This window comes from Aplidium turbinatum, chromosome 10, assembly GCF_918807975.1.
Source record: "Aplidium turbinatum chromosome 10, kaAplTurb1.1, whole genome shotgun sequence".
In the NCBI taxonomy this organism is placed as follows: domain Eukaryota; kingdom Metazoa; phylum Chordata; class Ascidiacea; order Aplousobranchia; family Polyclinidae; genus Aplidium; species Aplidium turbinatum.
In genome coordinates this window covers 10,740,056-10,764,778 of record NC_137481.1, presented here as the reverse complement: position 1 = coordinate 10,764,778, position 24,723 = coordinate 10,740,056, and the positions used below count along the sequence as shown (strand labels likewise).

Sequence of the window (24,723 nt, the reverse complement as noted above, 5' to 3'; positions counted from 1 at the left end):
GTCGGGCGATTAACTACAGAGCTAACTGTTCAAAGCTGTAAAAATTGTAACGTTCACGGTGTAGTCCCACATTCCACAACAAGTTGCTCAGTCTTCAGTGTTGCTAGATTTTGGAGGTTGCTAATTTTTTTTTTTTTTTTTTAAAAGTTTAATTTCATTTTAAGTTGTGATCGAAATTGAAACTGCGACTTTCAAAAAAACTAACAAGAACAAATACTTCTGTTTTCTGGTGAAGTTGTAAAGCTCTATACCGAGAACAACAAACAAAATTTTGAAAAAAGGTTGCAAACAAAAATTGTATTGTTTATCGTTTTGTACCAAGTCGAGGTTGGCCTTTTTTTCACGATTCTGGACACACTGAGACTCCACAGGCCTGGTGATGTGGCCAATATTTCCAAATTACAAATAAGATTACACAAACACAAAAGATTTCAGTTACAATTATTTTACGTACAATTGTAATTGATCTAATTCTGCTTTATGTAACTTAGTCTTTGTGATATGATGCCCCCGAAGATTATTTAGATAAGTGCCGACTTTGGGTAGGCCTACGGAGAAATAGCAAGATCTAAAAACGCTAGTCCGCCCCGATAGCGTAATTGGTTAGGGAACGTTCAAATATTACGTAACGCCTTCGAGGGGGAGGGGGGGTTTATGCAAAGCGTTACGTTAGCGTCACATCGGGGGGGAGGGGCTTCAAGCAAAACGTTACGTAACGCTTTCGAGTACGGAATGGTAGTTTTTTGTGCTGAATTTGTAGTGAAAAAGCGTTACATGGGGGAGAGGGGGGATTGAAAAAAGCGTTACGTTGGCGTTACATGGGGGAGGGGGGGTCAAAAATTCGAAAAAAAAGTGTTACGTAATATTTGAACGTTCCCTTAGCGCGTCTTTGTGAAATGGCGCTCGTTCGACGCTCTGGGTATGCGCTTGAGCAACGCACGTTGAGGACTGCTCTCCATTCAGCGGCATTTAATCTAACGGATGGAATAATTTTCCGGCAACAACACTTCAACAATCGGAAACTTCACTCTGTCAATCTCGACTCTTCGTCAGTGGTTCAAAGCCTCCACAAGTAGGCTATGCGAAACTGCTAGGATTAAGCTCTCAAAGAAGCTTTTCCAGTTTCAAGGATAAAGATTTAATCAATCAACTCTTGGAGTGAATGCTCACAGGCAGAGATGTTTTGGTGATGTTCAGATCACCAAGAATATGAAATCTTGAAGATCAACATCAGATCACCAAAACAACGTGATCAGCTTCTTCTTTCGTATGATTGCCCCATTTGTGCATCATGGATGCGAAGCGCCCAACACCCATCTTGAAGATCAAGATCACTTTTCCAAACTTGAAAAATGAAGTTATTGATCAATGATGCTGCAAAAAAAACGAGTTTTGCTATAAGCAACCTGGAGGTAGTTAGTGTTGCTAACTGTTGCTTTTAACTGCTCGGTCTAAGAATTGTAATAAGATAGTCACTGTTGCTATTATGCCTATCAATCGTTGCCGTAGTTTGCGCAGAATCGCAACGTCACACCCAAGCCGAGAGTAATTAGGCTACAGTATTGAAAAGTCACAAAATTATCAATTGGTTTTATGCTTTTTATTTAAAAAAAAAAAACATCCTTTGAACTGCATCATTTTTCTCCAAATTTTTGTCTGGTTCATTTGGGAAGCTTTTATTGATGTTACTATGTATTTTCAACTTCCACTGGATTAGGCCTATATTAGCCTAATATTTGTTGCATCATTTACTCATCTGGCTACCTTGATACTGTTGTCTGCTATCAAAAACGTTCAGAGGTGAGATAAATCGCTCCAAAAAAAAAATGCAAAAGCTGTAAGCTACAAAACAGAGGCAGTACATGCTTTCACAGTAATATATTTGTTGATACACATACACTAAACAATTATTAGTTTGGTTAATTTGCTGCAATAAATCACTTTACACGACTTAAGTCCACTATAAAGCGCGCCCAGTTCTTTTCGCACCGCCATTCTAAACTTTTTAAACATCTAAAATTGGTCAAACAAAGCAAACAATTTTTTTAGAATTTACAAAACAGAATTGTAAACAAAGTTAAATTATTTTTTTGTCATACGTCAACAGAAACTATATAACTTATAAGGAAGTCGACTTATTTATTGACCAACTTACAAAAACTTTTTAAACTTTGAAATGGCAGAAGCTGTTCAAATCATTGAAACTTCAAATCGACATTTCTTAAACATATACAGTATCATGTCAACAGTAACTTGGTGTTAGTAATTGCCACTAATTACTTTGTACAGTATTAGTAATAAAAAATGTCTCTATCTTGTTGTAGTAAACTTTAACTTTATAGTGATCTTGATCTTATTGTTCTTCAAGATCAAGATCACACAAAAAAGTGATCTTAGATCTAGATCACCAAAATAAAAGTGATCTTGAAGATCATGCCCGTCTCTGCTCACAGCCAGGTAACAACATTTCAAGCGGAAACTGCATATTCTCGGCTGCATAGCCCAGTGGTGATAGGCCTCCCTAAAACGGCACTCAGTCAAAAAGGTGCTATTTTGACACTGCTTATGAGCATGCAGCTGTGTCTTTGACATGACACTTGAAGACATGCCTGAAGTTGAACACGAAATTTGGTTTTCTTGCCTTCCCGTCCACTTCATCATAAATAAATCTTCAATTACCAGGCTTATGCCCGGATAGGCTACGACAAAAAAAGGGGAAACTTCAATCTGTTTTTTTTTTCGGCAATCGGGCTTGCGTCGGTAGTTTCAAGCTGTAGAATATACGAAACTGACCAGAGTTATGCCAAGCTCCTCACATGGCTTTCTCCGAGGACAAGGATTCTCACCATCAATCAAATGATTACATTTTTGGAACAGGTTAAGCAAGGTTAGGCTACAGGCAAACGTTACGAGGCAGAGTTACCGCACAGGCAAACGGAAAAGTTACGCAAAAGTTACCGGCAAAGTTACGCGGCAAACGTTACGCAAACGTTACAGGCAAAGCTTACAGGCAAACGTTAGCACAATGGAGCAAATAAAGCACATTAATTTATGTTATTGCGAAGTTGGTTATGTTATCAAGTTGTGCTACAGTAGGCTAACCTGACAAAACATGAGTGACAATAACATGATATATGTACAATGAACAGACGTGGGCATCCGCTACTTTAAAGGTAGCGTGCTATTGCTCAAACACGCTAAAAGAGCAGCGCTACTCGCTACTAGTCAATAAAAAGTAACGAGCGAGTCGGACCAAAAGCAGCGAACGCTACCGCTACTTTTGTCTTAAACTGGCAAGCTCTATTCAAGTACCTTGTGAAGTCAAAACAACCTTCATAACAAATGATATCACCCTTCAGTACCACATTCATTTGCAATTTTACATTGTCATTCCAACATCGTTATGAAAACAAGTTCTAGGTGAAACCTTATTTCCAGTGTTTCCATCAAAACTATCTAAAACGATTCGTTTCTTTACACTTTAAACTCGAAAGAAGCGGAAGTACGTCTGAAGAAAATGTAGCGCCCCTCCGCTGCTGCTACATTTAGAAAAAGTAGCGTCGCTACTGCAGCTGCTACTCCAACAAAGGGGTAGCGCCGCTTTCGCTACCAAAAAAGTTGTGCGCTAATTCCCACCTTTGATATAATAAGCAATTAAGTTTGTGCTTTCCATATAGTCGACTTTATTTGAAGTAGACTCTCCTCTGTGGTAGTTCTTCAGCAGCAATAATATGTCAGCATATCGTTGAAACGCTATATACAATAAGACATAATTACTGTAGGCTATGCTCTGTAGCGAAATATTTACAGAGCCCTGCATAAAGAACATAATACTGAGACATTTCGTTGGATATTGCACCAGCTATATCAACGACGAAATAGGATATTGTTCAAATACCCTAAAATAAATTGTTGTATGTAAATTGTACAAATTGTAAATAAAATAAATTGTAAGTTGTTGTAAATAAAATTGTTGTATGAGTTGTCAAAAAACATTGTGAGCTAAAGGGCTGAAGATAAATAGAATGCGACGATATTTGAACGCCCCCTCCTCCAGCTATGTCAACTACATAACATCCATAGCAACACAGCTATCGAGGGCACAACTGAAAGTCTGAGGTCAGGATGGCCCAAAAGTGCGAGCATAAAAGGCCACATTAAGGTTTAAGGAAAACTTTACCAGCCGCACAAAAAGTCATTTTCAGCTTGTTTGCGACTCGAAAAAGTAATTTTCAGCTAGCAAAGAATACAAAACAATATAAAACACATCAACAAAATAACAAACCAAAACAGTTTATTGTTTCCTGCGTTTGGTTGTTTTGTCAATTTCTTTTTTAAATTTAGTGATCAACTATGGTAAGCAGTTATCCAGGGTTTCATCAGTCATTCTGTTCAATGCGTTACTCTTTAATCGCTTCATGATTGAGAGAGTGCTTTCGCGAATGCATGTGCTACTGAACTTGGAGCACATCGTCAGTGCACAGTTTCTAAATTAAACTTCTTCGGAAAGCATATTTCTTTCAAACACACTAGACACTGTGGTTTATCATTGTTATTGGAAAGAATATCTTTCCCCAAATAGAACTGAACTCACTGTTTCCTTTGACGGCTAATGTAATAGGTTGTATTTATGTAGCCTACAGTAAGGTGTATTATAACATCTGTGAATTTTGCACTGGAAAATCCGGCGTGCTGGAATTATTCGCGGGCCGCACAAAACTGCTCGCGAACCGCATGCGGCCCGTGTGCCAGGGTTTAGACCACCCTGACTTAGGCTATTAATGTAAAGGGAAATGATTGGATGTACGTCGAATATACATTTTCTCATGCTTTTTATCAGGGCCTAATAAATTGCTTGCATGTAAACGCGAAAGAAAATGTACAGGAGCTTGTCAAACGCTTGAGTGCGGTTCATCGAAAAAGGAAACAACAAGTTAATTGTGAATACTGAACAGTTTGGGTGTTTTAATTTAATTGTGGTGTATTTTTTTTCCAAAAAAGCTTTTTCAAGTTTTTCTTCGTTTTTGATTTCTTTTTGGCTTGCCCGGGAAACGTCGAAGAACAATGTGAACCTGAAAAAACAGATAAGTTTAAGGCGACCGGTAAAGCAATTACATCTTACGTAATGCTTGGCTTTTTGTAGTATTAATAATATTTATTGTTTATTGTGTAGGCCTACTGTAAATGCTTGACATGTAAAGACGTTGGCTTGAGAGTTTCGTACTAAATCATAGTTATGCAGTTCAAACCAGCGCTTTTTCCGAAACTTTGTAGAATTGCGACCTGGTGCTGTGTAGCCAAGAAGCTGAGAAGTCGTGTGTAAAAAATAACTTAAACTAAAAATAACAAATAATTATTTAAAAATGATAAAAGTTAAGTTATTAAAAATAATAAACAATTATTTCACATTGAAGTTATTTTTCAAAAAAATCTAAAAATAACTTGAAAGTGTAATTTTTTTCCAAACAACTTGTTCTCTAACGCACATCACGACTTGTTTGCTGCACAAACCTTCCAAAGAAGTAGTCTCCACTTGATGGGAGTAACGTAAAGGATCACAACTAAATCTTTGTTCATTAGTTGGTTGATTTCTGTCAGCTCCTCTGTTCATCAGAATATCTGCTCTAGACGGAGACACCTCAGGTCTGCTGCTGTGGTGTTGAGCTGAATCCAAATCTGAAATAAACCATTTATTAAAATAGAAATCATTAAAGTGCCTCTGACAGGTAAATAAAATCGCTAAATTTACCTAAGATACTAAAAAGATGACACTAACAAACTTCCCTCACCAGCAAATCGTAAAAAATATCAACAGGCTACTAAGTTATACGCTTGCTAACTTTCGTTGACATCGGCGAATCTGGCACTCATTCAATTGCGAAAACAAAAACGGCAACACTGCTGTGACGTCACAGTAAGCGGAAAGGATACATTCTTTCTCTGTTGTGACTTGGTAAGGTATAGTACGGCTACTACAAAACGTGAATATGTGGGGCTCTGTTGGTCTAAACTAAAGCATGTGCAGATTAAGAATTACCGAAATGAAAAAGTCAACTTATTATTACTATCAGGTTTCGATCAAATAGGTTGAGTTTATTGTTATCAAAGAGCATCTCAATTCAATTGAAATTGCAGTTTCATAGGGCTACAATTTTGACACTTTTTTATTTGTCCTAATCTGGCTATAGCCATTTGCAGTGTAACAACAGTATCTCACAAACAGTACCCTTAATTTATGGTTGAGGCAATGCCTACAAATTGTTGTTTATGTGACAGTGTCAGTGACAAAGACCGTGTGCTTTCTTTTCATGCTTTCCCACAAAACAAGGTGCTGAGAAAAAAATGGTCAAAGTTTTCTTCAAGTGTTCGAAAGTGGGATGGGCCATACAAAAATAGTCGTATATATTCTCTTCACTTCACTGAAGATGATTTTGTTAATACCACTCAAGTAAAAATGGGCTTGAGCAAACTTTACATTTTGAAGAAACCTGCCATACCATCTAGCCTATAGTTGTTCTATGACAACCTTGCCACCTTGTTAATGTTTAGTGGTACAAAACTCGACAATTGCAGAGAGCATATTGACTGCAGTACAGCAGTCACTTCTTCAACTCTAGGTGGTGCGTTTGCCACAAGTGCCAGTCTATGCCCCGGCCCTATGAATGTGTATGTGGCCGTGATGTGCCACAGAAAAAAGGACTTTTAAAGAAGGACGCCTCTAGTTGTGTTACAAATTTGACCGATTTTGAGGCACACTTACATCCTGCAGTTCTGAGGACTTTTTTTTATGAAGAGCAGGAAGAACTGGAAAAAAAAAACAATAAACCGAAAGCAGAAAACGGAGACCTATCCAAAGAGTAAGGATGCAACATTAGGCTAAAAATACCCTAAACGCTAAAGAATGCACACTAAAACAAGTGTGATACAAGGTGATGCTCTCGGAAGCAACAATCGGATTGTGCTGCTGTCATGCATTGTTTGGGGTATCCGAAACAATTTTCCAGATCCAGATGGCCGTTACACCGGATTTCAATAGCCAACTGAAGGCACATTATGAGAGAGAGAGAGAGAACTTTTATTTATGTTTGAATAGTTATAATGAATTAAATATGAATGATAATTTGTACAATTTCTTAATTTTTTACTTCAAGTATATTTTAGGTTTTGTAGGAACGTATCCAGTACAATTTTATTAAACTGCAAAAAACAATAAATCTTTGAAAAAGGCAATCGCTTGCACCAACTCCGACCAAACTGTGATTCATCAATTACATCTAGGAAACGTTTGTTTCATCCGTCGCTAACGACGCCCACTTAGAATGACGTAATACCACCAAAGTCGTCCAAGAGCAGTGAAATATGGAGTTTCGCCTGTGGTGGCGCTGCGGAACAGTCGTTTGATATAAATTACGCCCTAACCAGTCAAGCTACGAGGTTAAGATTAAAAAGTTCGCTAAGTATTATTCTGCGCTAGGAAATGCTTTGAAAAGTTACTATACTTGGATCCAACCTGTCAGGGGCACTTTAAGTTCATCAAAACCACATTCTGGTTTTAGTCTTCAAGACAAAACCAGAAAATCAACGACAATGCAACTTTTGGTGGTCTTTTTGAAAAGATCAGTCGAGGGACAATTAAAGATCTATTACGTGTGTTCGTTATACTGACTAACATGCAACGGTTTATACATATTTTCAGTTTTTTTTATATCAAATGTAACTAAAACAGATCTTGTGTTAATTTTTTTTTCGCTACCCCATTACTTCAATTTTTTTTCATTTTCCTAAATCTTAGTTTCTTAAACTCTCCATTTTCCAAAAATTCCATTGCCTCACCAAGATCTTCCGATTAATCCTCTCCCTAAACTTTTTTATTTTTTCAGAATCTTAGGCTTAATTTCCTAAATCCCTTATATGTATTGTCTAAAAACTGTAGGCTATTCTTCAAACTTCCCAAATCAATTCACCTCCCTAAAATTCCATTAATTCAAATATCTTACTTTCATCAAATTCGATCACTTTTTTTTCCAAAATCTTAACTAGGATATCCCAATCTGCCAAAACATAAATTCTCACAAAGCCTCCGTCTTCAATACCCTTACTCCTTCAATGTTCCATTAACACTAATTAAGCTTTTTTATTTTTTTTAAATCCAAAGTCATTAAAATTTAAATTGTCAATCCTTCAAAATTCTCAAATACTTCATTTACGAGTCACATCGCTTGAAAATTTAGTGCCTCAAATCTCTCACTTTTCATTTCCCCAAATCCAAATTTTCCAAACTTCCAATTTTTTACCGAATCCTTGACCAATCACCACACTTTTGCAAAACTTCATTTTCCAATTTTTTTTTAAATTCAAATCTCTCACTCATGTTTCCAATGTATAATAGAATTGAACACCTATTTATGTGGATATTAGGCTACACCTGCCAGCAGTGGCATGACTGGCTGATGATGATTACAAGCAGCAGAAGGTTTTTTCAGGTCACACAATATGGCGAACAGCTCGAAAAAAATTGGCTTCACTTGAATCCTCTCTGGCTTCGATGCCAGGATTGGAATCTAATCTAATCAATCGTAATTTCATGACCAACGCTTTATTGTTAAATGGGACCATAAATGACACTCTAATCTAACACAGCTAACAACTGCAAAAGAAAAAGGCAATTTAAGTAGAAGTTTTTTGATTGCAATCAGTAAAAACAGCTATATTGCTTTTTTAAATCGTGTATTCTGCCAGAGCGTGAGTGGTCTGTGCCGTACAGTTTTCAGAAAAAGAACAAAATTATTAAAGATAGGCTACAACTGCAAGCACAACCGCTTTTTTACAAGTTTTGGCGCAAACTTTGCGCTATCATAGCTTACATTAAAGTCTACTAAAATCTCAAAAATATGTATAAGAAATCAAAACTACAGGTTGAAATATAAATAACGTCAACTACAGTAATAATATAGCAAACAGCTGGAAACCTTCCGACGAAGAACCGCTTGAATCTTGTTCAGTTTCCGAATCAGATAGCTCGTCCCAGCTTTTCTCGTCTTCAGGTACGCTAGCATAACAAGCTGACTCTTCTGGGGGTAGTGCAGGAAGTCCTTGAAGCACAAATTGAAACTAGAATAAAAATTCTTTCTATTTATTGATTTATAATCTGATAGGCCAATAAATAAAATGGTATGTCTTTAAACCTTAAAAACATAATAAACCAACCCACAAATAATAGAAGTTTATGTTTTTTGCAGCATGCGGCGGTGGCTGCGCTGCTGGCTGTTTACGATCACCCATTTGGCTCTTATAGCCTTTGCAACAGATACGAAACTAAAGATTTCACTAATTTAATTAACCAGCTTTGTTGACCGCTTGTTTATGTTCCGTTGCTTCCAAAACCATAAAATATCAAAATGCAATTGTTAAACAGGTGTGATGTTACAGCAAATAACATCAAGTGCCCAGCAAGCTTTTTAAATTGAAAAGTTTTGCCTACTTCGAGAACGACGAGAAGTTATGTTCTCGGAACGACGTTCTCGGAACGACTCGGAACGACGTTTGACTTTGAGATACGTGTGTTTGTCATTCCTCGGATGCTTAGGAAAGGTGTTACCGACATGGGTCCACATACCGACATAACTGTCAATTTTAAAACAAAACATAAGTTATTCAAGAAGCTACATCTCTCTTTGACAACCTACACCTATAGCCTAGTATACTAAATCTATGACCACGAATGATAACATCACCCCACAACAGCGGTCTAGTCTATTTAGCGCATGTCCCTCTTGTTGAGATCTCGAACTTTGCCAGATATTGTACTTTTTCATGTTTACGTTGCTATGACTGGTCTTCAAATGCCATGGCTGCAAGCAGTGTTTTTTTAAGGTGTTTTGGGGGACCGAAACGGTCCCCCAAATTTCTCCAGCGGTTTCCCAAAATTTGGACTTGCAACTACAGTAGCCTAATAAATAATTTTTTGGTATTTAAATGAAACACTTGCGGTCTGTTAAAACTACTTAGCGGTCATCCAAACCAAACCTTAAAAAAAAACCTGGCTGCAAGTATCCTGCTCTTAATTGTTCCACGTTTTGACACTCAACATCTTAAGAAAAAAAATTGAGTGCTTTCCCGCTAGAATAATTCCCTGGCAACAACACTTCAACAATCTTAAAACTTCACTCTGCCAATCGCGGTAACCGGCCCTGCGTCAAGAGCTTCTACAAGTATGCGAAACTACCAGTAATAACCTATTTAAGGTTTTGTCAGTCAGAGGATAAAGATTCAAAAACCAAACTAGCTTTGCAACTTTTTTGAAAAAACGTCTGGTTCAGCCAACCAAAGCAAAACGTTTGTCTTAAAGAGTAGTGAAATGATGTACAGGCATCTTATGTTCTCTTTTGTCGTTTGATGTATTGATCTGGCATACACACAGCCAATGGCGTAAGCTACTTCAAGTAGGAAGAATTGAACCCTCCATATAAGGCTAATGTTGTAGTCAGGCGCGGATTTATGGGGGGGGCCCAGGGGGCCCGGGCCCCCCCGAAATGTTGCGAGGAATTATTGTTGAAATTCTATGTATCCGCATCAAATCGTTTGATATGCGTCTACACAACTGATATTAGTCCCACGGCAGACTTCACTTATCTGGGAGGGGGGGGGGGGTAATTTTTTGTTATTATTATGGTTAAAATCATCCATCGATCAGACTCCTTTATTCCGTTATACAACTGTAAATGCATTTTAATAGCAACATTTGTTGGAGCTGACTCAGCTGAAACCAATGCTGAACCAAATGACGTCAGTTGAAACAATCTGAAACCTTGAATGGCTGTTTTATAGTTTTTAGCCTTCATTATAATTTCAATCAATTGCCGTCTATGCTTGCAAACATACAAACATCCAATTGGTCATGGACACTGCATACAGGGTTTTAAACCAGATTTCAAGTTTACTTTGCATGCTTAGCAATTTTTATTCAAGCAAAATGTATTTTTCAAACATTCACAATTGATGAAATGGCTGTTTCTTTTAATGTATATTTTATTTTATGGCATATCGTATATGTCGTAGTATAGTGGCGTAGCCAAGGGGAGGGGGGGGGTTACAACCCCCTCCCCCTTTGGCACGCGTGTGACATCACGATATTGAGAATAATGCTTTCAGTCTCTGTTTCTCTAAAATAAAGTTTTCCTAATTTTAAACGAAACTGCATTAAAAGAGCGAGTTTTGCCAATACCAAACATTTAAATATCTCAGCCAGGAATTAGCAACAAGAAAACATAGAGACTTAGGTTTATTACCGAAAAATCCGAAGAAAACATGATCTTATCACCATTTTACAGGAATATTTATACCCACATTTTTGTTGAAAATGCTCCCAGAATGCACCAAATTCAAAGCAATTTTTCAAAATTTTCTGGGGGCTGCCCCCCAGACCCCCGCCGCTGGGTGTCGCATTTGGCGAAGACGCCGACGGGCTTCGCCCGCCGGTCGTAAAAACCCCCCCTTTCAAAATTCCTGGCTACGCCACTGTCGTAGTATCATTGTTAATATCTGTTTTATCTTTTTCTTTCTGTTTAATTGATTTTCAAATTTTCTGGCCCCCCCCGAAATAAACTCCTAGATCCGCGCATGGTTGTAGTCTAGGCTTACTAGGTAAAAATACTTTCTCTTACTTGTTTTCGTCAATGCATGTATAAGTTTGAGCGGGATCATCGTATAAGCTTTTTGGACTTTTTTCCAAAAGAGTTTGGATAAAAGCATTTTGGTCATGCTCTCGCTGAGAAAGTATCTAAACATGATAATATTGTGCGTAACTTTGCCATGCTTATAGTTATATTTGTCATTTAGAAGATCTTGCTTGACGGCAAGGAGTTCATCTTTGTGTCTTGAAACATTTTAGCAAATGCCTTCTTAGACACAGCGCCTTTCTAAGGATGCAGGTTAAAGCTTTTGAGCCTTCATCAATGGCGGCTTTCACTGCCAAACAATGATTACCAATGAACTTTCTTTGGTTATTTTGTAAGATAGCCTACTTGCTAATTCTGATCAACTTACAACGCACGGCTTGAATTAGGCCTAAGATTAAAAGGAATTGCAGTTAAATGACGTATAGCTCGAAAGAATGAACCTTTTTTTATCAGTAGGACTGCAAATGATGAAGGTTGAAGTTTTGTAAACAAGAATAAACTAGTTTACTAAAATATTATTAAATCACGTCGTAATTTAGGCCTACAGTGGGCTATTTTCTCAACATATATATGTTATATACTCAAGTAGCATGTAAGCCTATGTTACTTAGGCCTATATGGTAGCCTACTTTAGCCAACTTGGCTTAAGCTTCAGTTTACCATTTTGTGCTTTTCTTTCTTTGCCTTGAGTTTGGTCTTAAGAATCTAAAATTGGAAAAAAAAAGTGTTTTTATTACTCTTTATCTGAAATTCAGTTTTTGGAATATAGAATAATCTAAATTTTGAAAAGTGGTACACTATTAAAGCCTACTTCGCTAAAACACTAAAACACTGTAGAGCTGCTTTACAAGCATCACTTCATTTCCGCCAAAGCTTGGTCCAGGCCCCAGAACGTGGAATTTGGCGAGTAAAGTTTTTGTTTTTGATTTAGACTAGACATTTTAAAATTCGGTATTGTACTAGATAACCGGATGATATCCGACGCCGTCACACATGAAAAGAAAAGAGTTTTCACAACTCATCAGTAGACTACAGTAGTTCAACAAAAATGTTGTTAGTACGTTGTAAGCAATCTCACTTATGTATTAGTTTTTCCCATAAAAATGCCGTATAACTAGAGTTAATAGCCTTGCCTTCAATCGCACTGCAGGATATAACTTTGTAAACTTTTATTTTGTATGTTATTTACTCTGAAGATGCGCATTGTTATGGTGCGCGAAACGTCAGTGAAGCAATGAACCATCCTGTTTATTGTTGCTTTTACTTTCAATTTCATCAGATGAACGTTGCAACTAGTGCTAGGTACGATAAATAGAGCTAGCTACATTGAAATGCTTTGTAGAGTGTGATAGAGTCGGATATTTCGTCTAGTAGGCCTATATAGACCTGGCAGCTGGAACTCTTTTGTCATAACGAATTTTTGCAACTGAATTCCATTTGAATTTGACACTTTAATGTTTTTTTTCTACACTTTGAAACTAACTTTTTCTTTGCCTTCCAAGGATTTTAACAAAAGTGGCATTATTATAAATTAATTATCTGCCTAAGGTAGTGGAAAAATGTTGAAAAAACGGAAATTGTGAGAAAGCTTCGATACGAACACAAGTTTGAAATCCTCACTTGGACTTCATCTTCGAGAGAAGTAATTGTCTGGATCCATTTGTTTTGTTCTTCTTCACAACTTTTCTCGCTGTTCTGTAATAAAATAGTTTCACAAAATTAATGTAGCCTATAGGCACCTGCGCCATTAACTTTTAAAATTGAAAGTATAAAAATAACTTAACTGTTAGAACAAACACAACAATATTTATGCTACGGTTTAGTTTAAATTTATGATGAATCTCTATACTCATGCTTCCAAAAAAAGAATTTGGGCCTAACCTATATTTGAGATAACAACTTGGTGTTGCCTGTTAAACTATTAAAGATTTTATGTTGTGTCAATAAAGTCGTGAGTTTCGATCAAGAATAAAAAATGATTTCAAAATAGCTGTTTGCAAAAGATTAAATATGTGTGACTTTGGGAGCTTGTGATAAAATAATGAGCTTTTTCTTCCCAATCCATTTGCCTGCAACAACCGAATGTGTCAATTGTTGCTTACAGCTGGATCATTCACACCCACTCCAATGAATTACCACCATCTTCCACGATCTGGGAGAACACGTTGTTGTCGTGTAAAGGCTTACAAGCACCGAGGAATCTGTCAGGCAAACAAGCTCATGAAACTCCAATACTTGATTTGAGTACAGATGAGCTGCCTTACCAAAATTGATCCAACCCCAGCATCACGCCTAAGTTTATATACTACCACCACAAGTTGCAGACTACACTATACAAAATAGTTATCCGACCCGTGAGCATCTCTTGTTACAGTCATTTGGCCTTTATTCAAAAAAGTTTGGTGACCTCTGGTCTGGAGGCATAGGCGTAGCCAGGGGGGGCGAAAGGGGCCATGCCCTCCCCAAATTTTCAAAGTTTAGATTCCAAAGTTGAGCCCTTTGTTGAATAATAAAATATAATAAAATTTGTAGAAACTTATTACGTTTTCCAAGAGATCTGGCTATTAACATCCCCAGGGACTTGTTTTAATCACACAGAAAGACACCAATAACTTTTGCAAATCGTAAATCGAGCAAAATTTACGCGATTTACGTTTCTTTTAACTAATTTGTGGAAGCAATTTCAGAATGGCTTACTCTGTTGGGTTTTTGTGTAGTTATTGAGTTTTTGTGTAGCTGAGGTTTTGGTGTTCTCTAATTTTAGCCGCAGTTTTTGCCTGTTCGTGTGTAAGGGCTACCTTTAATAAGTTAATAGCTGTTTATCTTCTAATAAATTTTATACAAATATTACCTTAAAAGTGTTTCCAGAAAGCGCTATAATCCATTATTTGAGTGTAATTTTGCAAAAATTTCCGGGGGAGCATGCCCCTGGACCCCCTAGAATACGCGTGCTTTCGGCACGCCCTAACCCTCCACCAGCTTTATTGCTTTCCTTGCTCAACCCACCAGGATACGCCACTGCACATCTGGCTGAAATCAAACACTTTGTCGTTCTCTTCAATTCATCAAATATTTGTCCCCCCCAAATTTTTTCCTGGCTACGCCACTGTCTGGAGGATAAGCTCCCAAGATCCTCTATAAATTTTTTTTTCGAACTTTAACTTTTACAATATCGATACTTTGATGTCTTTCCAAAATTGTTTGCTACAGTAGATTCGCTACCGGCTCAAATACATGCTTTATGAAGTCCAATGAAGAAGCACGATTGAGTTAAAAAAAAAACTTTTACCAAAAGTCTACTGAAAATTCTTATTATTGACATCTAAAAAATCATTGCGAAGTAGAGGTTTGTTGCAAGTGGATTATATGAAACGTTTAGGTTAAATTCGAAAAATTTATTTCAATATTAAGTAGGCTAAACTGCTGTGATTAAGTCTCTTCTCAGACAGCAAATCAACCGTTTTTAATCGTCTGCAGACGTCGAATCAATGTAAAAAAGGTTGTTATGCTGTCTGGGGTGTGATTAATTTTTAACCAACAAAAAACAGCAAACGCAAGCACAGAACGGCCTCGGTAGCTTATTTTCGTACCTTCTTTAGGTTATTATTGGCTACTTGACAGGCTGCAAGCTCCTTTTGAGCAGCATACAGTTGCTGTTGGAGGTTCTGAAAGTCATATACTGTGGTTATTGCAGTGTGACGGTTCCGTGGGAATATTTTACTTCAATACATCAGGTGATATAGCTTAAGCTACCCTACAATTCCCTAAACTTCTCTGCAGACCGTTCAACCGTAAATTTACAGAGGTGCAGTATGTTTCCTTATTTGGACAAACAATTCTTTGAAATCATTACGTCACCAAATACTTTGGTCGGCTTCCTACTAACCCAAACGCGTAGTCATCCTGATGAGTCTTATTAAGTTGATAAATATTTCAAAAGTGGTTTTACTTTAGTGACATAAATCAAGACTATAGCCATGCTTGATAAAACTCAAGAACGTTGAATTTCGAATTTTTATTTAAAACTGCACTATAATAAATTTTTCAGACAAGGTTTTATTGAAAGAATTTTTGCTACAAAAATTTTCAAATAATGAAAAACTTCTGTTTTTTTAACTTTTATTCATGGCTGCTTATGGCCTAGAGATTCACAATATAAGTTATAGTTATCTAGTGTTTTGATGCAGCCGTGTTCAATTTCAAAAATAGAAAAGTAATTGAAATTATTTCTAAACATATTACAGTAGTTTAATCTCGGTAGACGCGACACATTTTTTTTTTAGTCTAATGGTTAACTACATTATGGGTGCCGAGACTAGAGGAACTGCAGTGAGCGGAGCTAGTTGGTCATATGTTTTGATGAAAATGCTCATTTTTTTGATAGCTTGCTTAAAAAAAGACGTGGTTTATCTAATTCTAAAGTCTCACATATTTGCAGATGAGCGCCTTATCTAGCTCAAGGCATAAATTTTGACGCAGTTTGCTACTGATAACAGCGCATTTGAAATAATATGGTAAATGTAGCGAACAATATGATGTTTTTCTTACTGTATTTGTTTTCTTTTTTTCTTTGATTGCCTGAAACAAAATGGTAATCATAAATTAAATGTATAAATTGTTCACATTGTAAACACCAAACGCAAGGTCTATTCACATTGAACTGTTCTATGCACAATACAAATCAAGTAGCCTACGACCCTACGTGATAGCAAAACAAGTTTACATTTGTGTCTTTTAAATGCATTCTATCTCTGTAGCTTCTCTATTACTGAAATTAGTGCCCAATTTGAGATCATCAACTCATGAAAAATGTAAACTTTGGTGTCATTCCAAACAGACATTACAAATAAAAAGTCGCAATAAAAATACTGAAATTAATCGTTCAATGCAGATAAATATTGCAAAATCAAAAGAACAAACAACGAAAAGTCACCAAATAATGCGCGAAATCTATCCATAGGGTCAGATTGTGACAACAAGTTATTTGTTTGCTAAACCTTTAAGTTCATAGTTGAAGTTTAACAATTGCAACATCGAGTTTTATCATGTCCTTTGTTTAGAAATGCAATGATGCGGAGATGAACAATGTTACAATCTAGTTGTAGTAGCCTACATGACAAACCCTCGTTTTGACGACTGAAACAACGAGCTAACTTACTTGCAGAAGCCTGTTATTGGAAGACTGGCAGTCTGAAAATCGGCTCATTAATTCATTTCGTTCCTCTTGAACATTCTGAAATATTACAAAAAATAAAATTGATAAAAGCTGCTTCGGTACAAGCATTGAGAACTGTTTTACTGTTATGTTGTAACTGCTATTTTAGGCTATAGTTTTTAAACATACGATCGTCCTCTTTATTTGAGTCTCTGGGACTCGACAATTTACCCAAGGGCAACTGCAGTGTAGGCTATAGACTAAAACAGAGGTTTTCAACCTGGGGGTCGTGAACCTCTTTTCGGAGGGTCGCGAGGCGCCTGAAAATCCAGTTTGCTGTTTTTATTTATTTTTTGCCAGAAAAGATTAAAAACTGTGTTTTTTCGAAATCGACCATTCCTTGACTAGAGGTTATTACATTGTTTAAGCTTTCAGACGTTGCAAGGCTTTAACAATAGGAAAGCATTCGATATTTTTCACCAAGTTCTTGTACCTTGCTTTGTGCAGACTAAAGTTAACCAGTAACCACGCTATGGCGGAAAAGCAAGATTATTTAAAATCCTTTGCAAAATATAGATTTCTCGGTATCGTTTTCAATGACATTAAAAAAATTTGGGGTAGGCTGTTTTGTTTAAAAGTTCTTTCAGCAACAGGTGCACACGTTGACAAGCTTAATTGTTAAAAATATGCAGCACCACCATCTCACTGAAACTGATTTCAACAAATCCATAAAAGATTGCAATAAATTCAACCGGTGAAAATGCGAAAATGTAGATTACTCTCATAATCTTTTCTCCTATTATCTAGCCAAGCTTGATAGAAAATGGAAATAACAATCGGAGGAAATGTAATAAAAGCCGTAATAACATCGCAAAAAGACGTTTTGGGTTTCAGAAGTTTACATTGGAACGGCAAAACTAAATACAACTGGATGTCAGCATAAATCAAATTTGGTTAAATTTTGCATCAAATATGCTTTTGTTGAATATTTTTATGGGGTGGTCGCAAGGCTACGTTGATTGCTCTTACGGGTCGCAGTGAAAAAAAGTTGAAACCCCCTGGTCTAAAGAGTACAGGCAGACTGATCAGCCGAGTAGGCCTCTTTTTCAGTTGGGTGGAGGGGAAATAGTACAATCGTTAATTTTATCAAATGAATCGAAGGAAACCTGTATTTAGTTTCCGTTGTAAATTTTACCAGGCAATGCACAAAAATGCAAAAAATGCGTTTCGGTTTCATATTCTTAGTAAAAAATTCTTTCAGTGTTTTTTAGACTGCAATAGTCTACATGCCTGTAGTTCATTTTGTGCCTTCATTTTTTCTTTATTTTGTTCGTCAGCATCTTTTGTTTTTTCGTCGTTGGCCTGCAATAAAAATAGCATTTTAATAATAATTTATTTCATTTTTCAGATTGGCAGAATTTTTTTGTTTTAACTACCGGGTTTAACTTAATTTGAACTTACACATAACTTTTATTGTGGCCCGAGGTGCCGTCTGTCAATATTAAACAGGGACGTTGTTGAATACGAATGAGGCATGATGAAAGAAAAGTACCTAACTGTTATGTTTGCTCGTGAATGAAAACGCAAACAAGGCATCACATGATGTAGTTTTGGATACGCGTTTGCATGAACTGATGCATGTCGTATGGTTATTAGAAAAATCCGCTTTTGAGGAACTGTTTAAAGTTATTCGATGCCGATCTACATAACTGAGTGATGCTTCAACAAGTGCATTGAAACATGGCATGATACAGGTACGTAGCTCGTAAAAGGTAAAAGTGGGTCCCATACTTGATTCAAGCTTTGGGGGATGAGAAGATAAGGTTCTTATTGTACTAAGCCTTCGGCACTAACGTAGCCTACGTAGCTCGTAAGCTTTCGCAAAAGGATATATTCATGGTGCAGCTATTTTTCGCCAAACTGATTTTAACTTGCCACCAAAATCGCCACTGTCATTATTTTTACAGCAACATATAAGTTTATAATGAAAGTTAATAAAATGCTCAAAAAGAATTTCTGAAAAACAACTTTTTTATCGTATCCAGGCTCACATCGGTGGCTGAAGATCTAGAATAAGTGGAAGGAAAGACAAGAAAACCTATTTTTGTGTCCATTTTCAGGCATGCCTGTGCCTTGCCCAAAGACGCAGCTAGATGCTCTTAAGCGGTGTCAAACCGGCGCCCATTCCAGTGCCGTAGCAAGCCTTATTGAACTAAGTCTATGAAACTGTAAGCCTATTTTATCTTTTACTTTACCTCTTGCAATTGACGAATAGTTTCAATGTGTCTTTGTACCTCTTCAGCTTCCAAAACATACCTTTTTTGATACTTCTAAAAATTTTAAAGATTGGGTTATTTGAATGTTTGTACAAAGTGATCCAAGTTTTTAAGGCTGCTTGTTGAGCTGTTGGTTTTGATACTAATAAAGATACGAGCTTAATGAAAGCAGTTTTGCAAAAAAATGTAATACAGAGCTTGAAAATGTAAATCTAATAAAACCAAAGTGGTCTACAATATGGCGCTTTTATATATAGCAATGTGTCTATTACTGTATCCATGATACTGGTTATTCCCAACCTTTTACACAGCAGACAGTGTGTCACTCATAGAGTCATCATACAGTATGTACATTGTACAATTAACCTGTGGCCAAAAGTAAAACAAAAAACAAAAAATCTTATTATCTGATGGAGTCATTTCGATATTCCCACTCAGTTCAATTTGTTTTCATGTCTGATCATCACAACGTTTAATTTTGATACTCAAATAAATAAGAAAATCTACTTGATACATGTCAATCCAACCGATAATAAAAACATCTTCCAAAGTGCTAGTGATACTAATGCTAACCATTTTACCTCAGCAGCAGCTGCTGTGTTTCGACTATTTTGTAGTATTTGTTGTGACGCTCTTCGAATGTGAGCCAACTCTTCCTGTAAAGCAAATTTGTCTTTAATCTTGGCATAATCAAGAGAAGGTTAGCATGCTTTCTTTAAACGTTTGAAATATTGTGGCCTACATCAAAAATAGGCGCATTTCAAGTAAATTTTTCAATAAGTATCCGATTTACAAAATTAGAAGATCTCAAGTAATTAAGTATCTAACTATTGGACGAAATAATTTAATAAAAAAAAATCACTTTTGATTCGGCTATCTCTTAATGTGCTGATACTACGTTTGTGTAAAACAAACTTCTTTTTTCAGAATCAAAATTCATTTCAATAAAAACAACATGAAAATTCTGAGAGGAAATGACAGAAAGGTTTGAAAAATCTTTTTGCTTCAACCGAATGAGACATGCTACCTCAGCAAGTTTTTAGTATTTACTTTGTCGTCTGTAGGCTACTTGTATCACTCTGTATTTATCTCTTGCAACAGTGCTATTGGAACATGCATTGAACGCCGTTTTACATTGTTTCAACATCTACAGTCGCAATTGTGGAATCAGTTCGTGGACGTCGATCAGTTCTTCTTGTATTAATTTAGTGTTAGCAGACGTTTTAAATCGGGTTAGTTTTGTTAACTGGATTTAAACAAAGCGAAAAACGTCATGTTTCTTAAAGGCTTTGTTGCACCATGCACTGGCAATGGGCTTGACAAATTCTTGAAATTTTTAAAACTTTGTTCAGAAATCGAAAAATATTTTTAATACTACAGTAGGACAAACTTAATCCACCAACTAAAAAGCTTTGAGATATGGTTTTTAGCCTATGCATGCTAACCGTGTTTTGAAATACAGCAGTACTTTGTTAAAAATACAATACACAATGCAAAATCTTGAAAGTTAAACCACTAAAATATATTCTATAATTCATCTGTTTGTTATCCAAATGATAGTTCAATTATGACTTGAGACGATGGGAAAAGTAGCGAACTTACAGTGCATACAAATATACGGTATTACTGTAATTACAAAATATGTTTTCAAAACAGGTGCAGATCCAATAAAAAGTTTTTTTTTAAATCGGTCCATTTCAAGTTTAAAATTGCAAGCTAAAGTGACACAAGACGTCCGTCCTGTTGCAATTCTTCTGTGTCAGCGTTTGAGGTAAAGAGTTGAAACGATGCGTGAAGCCAATGACGCGACTAGTTTGTAAGGATAGTCTGCAATTTCCTATTTGAAAGAAAAAAAAACTGAAAGCTTAAAGTGTTTCCATGTTGTTCGGGTTTGAGATAAAATGTATTTTCTTTATACTTTGTCTTTTAAAAAATAAAATAACGTTCGTGACACGCATCACAAACTTTGAAAACTATTTAACTGCTGAAAAAATGGCTATTGTTAAAGTACACTTGTGTGCAGGTTTTTTTCTTTCAAATGCTTCAAAAGCTTTGATAAGAATCTTTTGCCTTTGCAAGAAATCACGAAACTACTTGTAAATATAGCTATGCAGGCTTTGTAAATCAAGGAACTGAAAAAGCAACATTTTAGCCTACATCGTTACCTGCAGTTGGTTTATGGTTGCACAGAGCCGGGTCTTGTCACTGCGCAAAGTCAAAATTTCATTCTCAGCTTGTCCTAACCTTTCGTTTTTTTCCTGGAACATTTATAGATTGTTTTTGTTTTGTTTTTGTAATGTGAAAAAAATGCGTGCTAAACTATTTTGGTTGTGGTACTGGTAAAATACATAGGCTACGACAGATTTTTTGTATTTTTTTGGTATTATGTATTCCTTTGGTAAACTGAACGTTAATGTTGCCACTGCCAGATCGAACGGGTTAAAAACAGATTGAATGGGGTAGTATGAGTAACAGCTAAATGAGAGTTCTTAAAAGCCACAATCTGTATCCATAGAATTACATAGATCTACAAAGCAGCAATGGACTGCAGGCGGGACGCTAAGCTATACTGTAGGCCTACTGTAAATGTCAATATTGCATGTTTGATAAAACAAAACCTAACCCAGTAATAAATAGTTTCTCATGTTGAATAAACACAATGTTTTTACAAAGCAACGTTGTTGTAAAATTAGTGCGACAGTATAAAAGTTTTTTTGCCATAAAGTTTTTATATTTCCACTCTACCTGGTATAGTATATTCAAAGCATTTCTTTCTTCGTCAGCTCTTTGTGCTTTATCTTTCTCATTTCGTAACTGTGCCTGTAAAAAGTAATCTACTTGTAAGCAATGTTTAGGCCGACATGTCACAGGCTAGCACAGTCAGTAAGGTTGGCCACTTGGCCACACTACAACATAATAATACATGCCTATTGCCTACTTAAAGATATTATTATAGGCCTACTGCTGCATTACGCACAAACTATGATATAACTGCACAACTACTGTCTATCTTTGAAAATGCAATGGAAAATGTTAGCATTTGATTAGACTACTTTTCACGCTGTTCGGATAAAGTGCAATATAATAAAAAAAATGTGAACACCTGGTTATTATCATGTTGTTTTGAACACCTTCGAAATTTTCGGAATTGGATTTGGCTCCAGTGTTTGCGCAATTTCACTGACGAGTTATTTTTACAATGATAAGTAAATATTACATCATAATAAACAAAATCAGTCAGTTTCAAAAACTTTTATAACAATTTATTGATAAGCTTTCGCCACCAATTACATTGAGATGTTCGTTCGAGGTGTACAATTTCTCTAAATATTACAGGGTGTTTCAAAAAATTTGACATCATTGTACAGTCGTGTAACTTTGCCAATTATCGTTTGTACAATCTCAAATTTTAACAGGATGTACAGATACAACATAGAATTTTATTTTTTAATTTTCAGGCGTTTGTCTTTTTAGATGTAGAAATGACATACAATTGCATAGAAAAAGCATGTTGTGCACTGTAATATGCTAGAACACAGTCGAATAAGACTGTGCAGGGTGCATTTGCGCAACGGTTTGGAAGAAAAGGGCCAGATCCTTTTACTCTGCACAAGCAACTTTCTTGTTCAAACTTTTTATGCCATGTCCAAATCTGATTTCCATCTGACCCTTTTCTTCAATTGTATCATATTACATTGTATTGTATGCAGACAATTAGTTGCCTGGTTAAAAGTTGACACCACGAATGGAGTTTAGCTGTTTTCTTGTTTTGTTGTAACAACTGAAATGCTAATAGAACAGACTGACAAAGGATTATTTCTTGGCCGGAATTCCACTGTAGGAGTGGCGTTGTAAACTTGCATTTTAATTAAGTGATTTCACCGAGTGATATACGTTTACATTTTTATAAAAACTTGATTTTCATCTTCAAACACAAAAAACACAGTGAATTGCAGTTCGTGAAGCTGAGTTTTTACATGACAAAAAACCTTGGGTTGACTTACCAAGATGTTTTTTACGATTTCTTCAACAAGTGCTGGATTTTCGTAAACTCCAACAATGCTTTGCAGAAGTGTTTCGTAGTTATCATAGTCCACAGTCATTGTCGATGGTAGAATAATTTTGTCATGCTAGGTTAATTTATACTGTACCTATCATGGCAACTAAATTTTGCAAAAAAAATACAAATGAAAATAAATCCACTTTCAAAAACAATTTATTATAACTGGCACAAACACGAAAGTCGTAACTGAAAATTTTCTTAGACAATATCTTTGTAAAACAATCTGAAACAATGTATTTTCTTGCAGAATGGCCATACTGGTAATGTCAGTTAAGCCTTATTTTTTTAACAATTTAAATGACAGTAAGGTATGTTCTCATTTTCAAGCAACATCTCATTTTTTTTTACTTAACGCTATAATTTATCTTATTACTTGGCGTATTAAGTTGAAAAAGATTTATGCATATAAGCTATATCATAAAAAACTAACAACAAACAGTTTTATTTTCTTCTTCAACAGCGAATAAATGTTTTTTGAGAAGGTATGCATGCCATTTACCAATACTTTTTCACAAATGTAATATGATTACAGGTCAGGTTTTATTGAAGAAAATGTGTTTTAATTTAAGTTATAAAATAAAACAAATATAGGAATTAGGAATAAATAAAAACGTAGAAAAATAATAGCCTCTCTAAATTTTAATGATACGTTTGAGCTTTCCTTTGGTTAGTTTCTGCCAAAATTGCACTTAAACAGCTAATTGCAGGCGGATAAAAATTCCAAATAGGTAGTATTAACTTACTTTATCATGGTATAGAAAAAAAACTACTGAATTTTTTTCTGAGTATGCAATATACAAAAACTGCAAATAAGCTCAATACATGAAGTAGCCTTGTAAGTAATTTATTTTGGCTAATCAGATGGTATTTCTACATAAACCTATTTTAAATTACATTTCAAATATCAAAAGTATTTGAATTGGTCTTTCCTACAACATATCTGGTAGTTTGATAACATAAAGTTGAAGCTCAGATAAAATTAAATTACGACGCTTATTCTATAACTAAATCAAAGCTAGAATCAAAGTAAGACAATTAAAATTATAGATCTATCTGAATTAGGTTTGCAAATATCTTAGCCTATTTGTTGATAATTGGCTACTCTAAATCTCGTATTTTTAACAATAGCCATCTGCAAAATGGCTATTGTTAAAATTTGGAAAATAAACAGTTTTCTTACAGCCTTCTCACAAAGTAGATATTTTATCTAATAAGTTTTGGCATCGATCTACCTTTTACCCTAAAAGCTAAACTTTTTCAAATATTTTTCTGGGGTATTTTTTTTGTAAATTTCCCCTTGGGGAGTATCTAATGCTCGCAAGGTGTGCAAAAACCCAAATACGCGCAAAAAATACGATTGTTGAAATAATATGGTCAAGTCCAAAGTGGTATTTATATGTTGCAATTGAAATAATGTTTTAAAAATTTTTTCCTCAAAAACATTTTTACTTAAGCTTGTCCTTTATTTTTTCAGCAACTTTACGTTTTATTGTTTCTCATCCATCGGAAATATTGTGTTTCAACAAGCTAAATAGACCACAACTCATCCTG

At 35.8% G+C, this 24,723-nt stretch overlaps 1 protein-coding gene across 1 annotated transcript; it reads right to left on the bottom strand.

The window, feature by feature from the left end:
• Nucleotides 1-1,890: 1,890 nt before the first annotated feature.
• LOC145778221 (uncharacterized) lies at nucleotides 1,891-23,255 on the bottom strand. The gene is made up of 16 exons (XM_082589678.1): nucleotides 23,114-23,255; nucleotides 21,855-21,929; nucleotides 21,275-21,367; nucleotides 19,691-19,765; nucleotides 19,089-19,163; nucleotides 18,124-18,195; nucleotides 16,837-16,911; nucleotides 16,227-16,256; nucleotides 15,269-15,343; nucleotides 13,299-13,373; nucleotides 12,339-12,383; nucleotides 11,664-11,779; nucleotides 9,482-9,624; nucleotides 8,970-9,092; nucleotides 5,512-5,676; nucleotides 1,891-5,072 (listed from the first exon to the last, which is right to left on the bottom strand). The coding sequence occupies exons 1-16, from the start codon at nucleotides 23,210-23,212 to the stop codon at nucleotides 4,966-4,968; spliced, it is 1,443 nt and encodes a 480-aa protein (XP_082445804.1). The 5' UTR covers nucleotides 23,213-23,255; the 3' UTR covers nucleotides 1,891-4,965.
• Nucleotides 23,256-24,723: the final 1,468 nt, after the last annotated feature.